Below are 6,507 nucleotides of genomic sequence, written 5' to 3'. Positions count from 1 at the left end.
CGGATCCCTCTGAGTACTGAATGAAGGCAGAGTTCCCTTTGACTTAATGACATCCCATGCTAAGATGCTCCATGCATAGCACGGCTCTGTGAAGGCTCAAACATTCCCCTAGTGCTGCCTTCTCCTCATTCTCCCTCTTCCTTTCAAACAGGCACTGAGGTCACCTCCCAGCTGCTGAAATCCATCAGTGGATGGGAGCCCTGCCTGCAGCACTGCTAAGAATAGAGCTTCAGAATGAGAAGAGAGAGGAGATGGGCTTGCAGCACCAGCCTGTCCCACCAGTTCTCCTGCAAGAGGCAGAAGCCACGCAGTACATGCAGTGCCTTCTGTTCCTGCAAAAACTGGAGCCAGGCACAGCTGGGAAAATGCAATGCTGTTGCTTTGCTTTGGCTGTAGGATTTGCTGTTGCCCTGCTCTCTCCAGCTCACACTACAGGGGAGTGAAGTGTCCCACCTGTCTGGCTGCCCATCCGCACTGCACAAACCACAGGCACTGAAAACAAAGTGCGGCTCCATCTCCTAGCAGAAGCCACGCATCAGCAAAATGCCACAGATACCGAAGCTGGGCTGCAGAGGGCCTTTTCCCCAGCATTATGCAATGCTAATTATGTAATTGGGAGTTACATAACATGCCCAGCTTTTTTTGGCATCCCCCAGCACAGAGGTGGGCACCACAGTATGGCCGGGCCACAGCCATGCCCTGCTTCTGGTGGGGTTCTTTTAATTGCATCATGGGGAAAAGGTTCATTGAAAAGGCAAACAAAAGGGAACGATCGAAAAATCTGTTCGCTGAGCTGAGCTGCTCTGCAGTGCAAACACAGAAGATGCTCTGGGTTGTTAAAATTGGGTGTTTTTTGAGCATCCTTTTCTCCCTGCTGCTGGAAAGTGTTTCAAATGAAGATGAAAAAAAAAAAAAAGAAAAAAGAAAAAAAAAAGACAACAGCAAAACCCACAAATCAAACAGTAGGATTTATCAGTGCCTCTGCCTCAGGTGCTCGTTTCAAGGTCGGAATCATTGCAGCGCGGGGCTGCGGGGCTCTCATCTGACCGACCGGGGCTGCGTTCTCTCTGCAACAGCGATGCTCTAAGGAGAAAGAAATGCGGGCCAGAAGCGCGGGGCTGTCCCCGTGTGTCCAGCTCCCTGCAGCCCGTGCCACGCTCTGCTTGGCTCTGTCGCCCGTGGCCGCTAGGTGGTAGCATGCCCTGGCCGACAGCGCGGGGCCATCGCCGCTTCACCTGCAGAAAAAGCAACGAGGACACCCGTATTCTTGTTAAGCCCTCTGACAATCTGGTGTTAATGTCCGCACAGAGACTGCTGGCTTCCCAGCCCTGGAGAAAGCTGTAGAGAGAGAAGTGCCGACCAAACTCAATGGTAGATATTAAGGCAACAGCTTCAGTTTGTGGAATAGGATGGAGCTCGGTGTCCAAGGAGCAGCCCCTCGTGTACTGGGAGCACATTGCTCTCGTGTCTGAAGGGCATGTAAAGCAGTAAGGTCAGCATTCAGGATCCTGCCCAAGGCGGAGCCAAGCGTGTTGCAAATCCATGTTTAGAACAAGGAGGACTTGAGGAGAGAGGCTGCGGGGTGGGATCTCTCCAAGCGCTCCTCCATCGGTTTAGCCAAGTGTGGGTAATTGATAGTGCCCTGCTATCTGCACTGGGAAAACGGGGGGTGAAATCTTGGCCTTGAGGTGTTTAAGAAGAAAGATTTCAGACATTGCAAACTGGTGCATAGAGGGGGGAGAATTGCTTGGCCACCAGGCCATAGATAAACCCAGCGGGAGAAATTCCCCTACTTTTGGGCTTGGATGGCAGCCATCACCTCAGCTGGTTTGGTCAACCTGCCTACTAAGCTGTCCCCTTTAACCCTTTCTTATTCACCTCTTGGAAGGGATTAATTAAAGATGGCACACCAGGCTGCCACCCGTCCTGAGGAAGGCTGGGAGGTACCCCAAAATCACATCCGTGGTGGCTCATGGCGACTTGCCTTACTTGACCTACTGCAGGGTACCTGCTTTAGCAGAGGGGTATGACTTGATGATCCCCAGAGGTCCCTTTCAATTCCTATGCCTCTGTGATTCTGTGATTCTGACACTTGGCTTGAGAGACCTTACCCCACTGCAGGGAAAGGAGAGACGTGAGGAAGGCGGAGTGATGCCACCAGCCGTCCCTTGGCTGGCAGCGTGGCCTGGCAGATGAATGTGCTCTTCTGGAATCTCCTGCTGCACAGCTTGACACTGTCAGTGGGACCTCGGGAAGCCGGGACAGGCTCCTGGCAGTGCATTTGGGCAATGCCCTTTCTATCTGGCGCGGGACATGTGCCAGTCCAATACGAAAGGCAGAAATGATGCCATCAGTGGCACTCACAATAGCACCTGACCCGAAATAGCTTCCTAGAAAAAAAAAGAGAGGCTGATTAGTTAGACAAGCCTGAAAGAGAGCAAGATGTCCAGCTGACGATTAACAGGTGTAGGTCTACGAGGAGGGGCTATAAAACCCGCGGGTGAGCTTTGCAGCCACCCTCTGGGGAGAGGCAACCGCCGTACGCAGCACTTGAGACCCATCTGTCCCTGCCACCAGCGAACCATGGGGCTCAGCGACCAGGAGTGGCAACAAGTCCTCACCATCTGGGGAAAAGTGGAGGCCGACATTGCTGGCCATGGACACGAGGTTCTGATGAGGTAGGCGACGAGCATCGGTCGTGAGCTGAGAGCTTTGTGTGAGAGACCAAGGAATGCTGAGTATGGGGGCTCAGCAGCGTGCGTTTCAACAGGCTGTTTTGTTTCTGTGTAAGGTGGTGGTTTTCCACTGCTGTGGTTTCTGGGTTAGAAATGGAGAGGCTGTGCTTTTGCCACTCCATGTGTCAGATCTCAGGGCTTTGGAGTGGAAAATGGCACAGTATCTCTGCCTGTCCTTAGGGACCAGCAGGGCTGGAGCCCTCTCCAGAGTGCCCTTGGGCTGTGCTCAGCACTCAGTGCCAGGAGGGTACGGATGCTGAGGACACCGGTGGGTATCCGGGGTTTCCTATTTCAAGCACAGATAAAGCAAGAAGCCCACACCACTGGGCAAAGCCACGGCCCGTTCAAAGCTTCTCTCATGTAATTTCTCATTTCTTCAGGGGTTTTCTGAGGGAGAGAAGCAGGGGAAGCGGAGCAGACTTGGTTTAGAAATGTGCCTGCTTGTGCCTTGGTAAAGACTTTTTAGGTAGGTAACATATCCAGGGAATATGTTCAGAAAACATTGATCCAACTGGATGTTTTCCAATGGAAACAAACACACAAACAAAATACTCCTTGAAAGAATTTTCAAGAGTCTTGGGAATATCTAATCGTGGAGGACACAAAGAGAGACCTTTGGAAGGAGACGCCAGCAAAGCCTGGTCACAGAATGTTTTTGCTGCAAGACAGCTTGTGTTTTCCATGCAGCTGAGGTATTTGTTAATGCAGCCTGACCTACACTTACATCGTATAATGGAGAGTTTGGCCCTCATCCTAATGGCCACCTATAGGGGAGGAATGTTTGGTTTGGGATGGGTGTAAATACTGCTGTTGCTCCTGCTGGTGCTGCAGCGACTTGGGTTATGTCCTTCAAAGGGCATAATGCCCACAAATACACGTGAGCAACGGCGCTGACGTCTCTCAACACCAAATTATCGGACCGCTCCTAATAACCAGGACAGGCAGTCTTCCCTTCTCACTCCGGCTCTAGGCGAGGAAAAGAGTGAAGTTTCCTTGCAGTTTGGTTGCCAGTGGAGTCAGCTGGGAAATGCAGCAGAGGGGAAGCACGGGACAACACCAGCCTTCCCAATTTCATTTCCACTTTGGAATCAGAGCATCTGTGTATAGCACTGAATGGCACTGGTCAATGCAGAGATGGGCTGAGGAGGTCTTAGTGAGAGCCTGGGGTCTGCAGTAGCTGACAGGGTGACAGGCTGGGGGAAGTAGAGGATGGATCCTTAGCGAAGCAGTGTAGATAGGTGGTTTTGTCTGGTTTTGTCTCTCCTTCAGGTTAATGTGAGAATTCACCTCCCAGTGCCACCACCAGCCTTGGCACCCATCTCTGTCCTGATACCGTTGTCATAACTGGGGACTGATGCCAAAGCGTTAGCAGAGCTATTCAGAAATAAGGATGGCTGCTCTGTTGCTCCACTTGGACGTGGTTAGGGCCACTGAGTCTCTGTCTCGGCCAGAGTGAATGTTAGGACATCTAAGAGCATGGGATTAAAGTAGATACAATACTCATAGGGAGGTACATCACGAGCTTCTGCACTCCAAAGACAAGAGGCATTTTATCAGTTGCTAATGATAAAAAGCAGCCTGGATAAAACAGATGGTGAAATAAACTTCTGAACACAGAGTGTCATCAGGTTGTGGAACAGCCTCCCAGAGGAAGGATGAAAAACACAGGATCAGAGTAGGGTCAGATGCTTTCCTGGATTATATATGTGCTAACTGCAGTGACTGTGAATGGTGACAATTTGGAAAGAGTCTAAAGCATCAGAGTTCTCAAGTGAAAGCAGCCTTTACTAGCAGGGGGTAAGAGATTTCTTTGGGGAGGGATGTAAGTTATCATACATTTGCCTGTCTGTGTGCATCCAGATCAGCAGGACCTTGGCTCTGCTCTGGCTGACAGCTCCCTAATGTCTCACACATCCCTCTGCTTCTGTCCACAGACTTTTCCATGACCACCCTGAGACTTTGGATCGCTTTGATAAGTTCAAAGGCCTGAAGACCCCTGATCAGATGAAGGCCTCTGAAGATCTGAAAAAACATGGAGCTACCGTCCTCACCCAGCTTGGCAAAATCCTGAAGCAGAAGGGTAATCATGAGTCAGAGCTGAAACCCCTGGCTCAAACCCATGCCACGAAGCACAAAATCCCAGTAAAATATCTGGAGGTATGGAAAAGACAGGGAAACCTGGTGGCTGATGTGTGATGGATGTGTGCAAGACAGATACATTGAGAGCAGCACTTCTATTTCAGGCTGGGAATTAGGGTAAATTTCTTCACTGAAAGAGCAGTGCTGCAGTGGCACAGGCTGCCCGGGGAGGTGGTGGGATCACCATCCCTGGAGGTGTTCCAGAACCATGTGGATGTGGCACTGAGGGACATGGTCAGTGGGAATAGTGAGGATGGGCAGGTGGCTGGACTTGATGATCTTAGAGGTCTTTCCAACATTAAAGATTCTATGGTTCTATTTAGAGATGTCTAACTGGACTTCACTTAGCACTTTCTCAAGTCAAAGGTCTCTGTGTACAGGCAAGAGGAGGCACAGAAGTACTCAGCTCCTGTGAATCTCCATTCAATTTCCCGTTCTAAACACTGTGCACTGTCTGAGACACTCCTAACAATAATAAACCAGTCCATGCAGTCCCTGCATGCCTGAGAAATGACATTGCATAAGAATTAGCAGTGGCTGTACGCAAGGGATGTACAGTTTAAAGTGAGCCCTGGGGGAAGAACTGGAGACCAAGACTCATGAAACTAAGCAACTTCACAAGTGCATAATGTGGATTTGCAGCCTTAGTGGATGGGCAGACAAAGAGTGGGAAGGACTATGGTCTACTCAAGGTCACAGAGTATATCAGTGTCCGAGCTAGGAACAGAGCCCAACTCCTCTGCCCAGCCAAGGCTCCTCACATACACTACCACAGTGTTTCTCTAGAGACTGCTGGAAGGGCTACTGAATTAGCCTGGAGATATTTCCAGGCTCTGCAACCTATTTTTTAGTCTGGATATTCTGAAAATAAACCCTGACAGTCCCTTCTGTTTTTTTTTTTTTCTTCTTCTTTCTCTCCCTCTCCTTCCTCACAGTTCATTTCTGAAGTCATTATCAAGGTCATTGCTGAAAAACACGCTGCAGACTTTGGGGCCGATTCCCAGGCTGCGATGAAGAAGGCTCTGGAGCTGTTCCGAAATGACATGGCCAGCAAGTACAAGGAGTTTGGTTTCCAGGGTTAGCATGTATGCAGAAGGACACCACGATGGAGGCCTGGCCGTGCATCTCAGAGTAGCTTCCCCAGCACTACTCTGGACATCTTCCAACTGGCCGTCCACGATGCGTGGGAATGCTTGAATGAGAGGCTAAGAGTCACCCTAGGCAGCACAGAGGCACTCAGAGTGATGTCCATGATAAATTGTTGTCCTTCCCTGGCTTCATGTATGCAAAAGAAATAATCTGTTTTCTTAGGAAAAATAATATAAGGGGTTATCTGTCACCTTCTGCTTATTTCTTCTGTGTCCTTTTTCTTTCCTCGTCCCCAACACCCAGTCTCATTCAAGAGGGAAATGGTGTGGCAGGAGCTGAAGGGATGTGGAAGAACACGGGGCGTGTTGAGGAGTGTGGTAAAGGAGTGGGTGAAGAGAGAACTCAAAGGTGCAAAAGGGACGTCAGAGTGGGAAGTGGGGACATGGCATCTGATTCCTCCCCCAGGTGAGACTGTTAGCAGGTGACTGTGGAAAGCTTTCAGCACCATCGCTGTTGTTACCTTGTTTCATGGGGGTGAACGCAG

General features: G+C 50.2%; 1 protein-coding gene across 1 annotated transcript; it reads left to right on the top strand.

The window, feature by feature from the left end:
* Positions 1-2,465: 2,465 nt before the first annotated feature.
* On the top strand, positions 2,466-6,213 carry MB (myoglobin). The gene is made up of 3 exons (XM_052668266.1): positions 2,466-2,678; positions 4,670-4,892; positions 5,810-6,213. Exons 1-3 carry the CDS (start codon positions 2,584-2,586, stop codon positions 5,954-5,956), a joined length of 465 nt encoding a protein of 154 aa, XP_052524226.1. The 5' UTR covers positions 2,466-2,583; the 3' UTR covers positions 5,957-6,213.
* Positions 6,214-6,507: the final 294 nt, after the last annotated feature.

This window comes from Tympanuchus pallidicinctus, unplaced genomic scaffold (genome assembly GCF_026119805.1).
Source record: "Tympanuchus pallidicinctus isolate F22 unplaced genomic scaffold, pur_lepc_1.0 scaffold8, whole genome shotgun sequence".
NCBI classification, from domain to species: Eukaryota; Metazoa; Chordata; class Aves; order Galliformes; family Phasianidae; genus Tympanuchus; species Tympanuchus pallidicinctus.
The sequence above is the reverse complement of the archived record's forward strand: the minus strand, read 5'-3'. Positions and strand labels throughout refer to the sequence as shown.

Excerpts from the sequence above, each read along its gene's own strand:
- MB (XM_052668266.1), top strand. The coding sequence starts at position 2,584 with ATGGGGCTCAGCGACCAGGAGTGGCAACAAGTCCTCACCATCTGGGGA. Across the intron at positions 2,679-4,669 it reads GGACACGAGGTTCTGATGAG|ACTTTTCCATGACCACCCTG; the intron begins GTAGGCGACGAG and ends TTCTGTCCACAG. Across the intron at positions 4,893-5,809 it reads TCCCAGTAAAATATCTGGAG|TTCATTTCTGAAGTCATTAT; the intron begins GTATGGAAAAGA and ends CCTTCCTCACAG.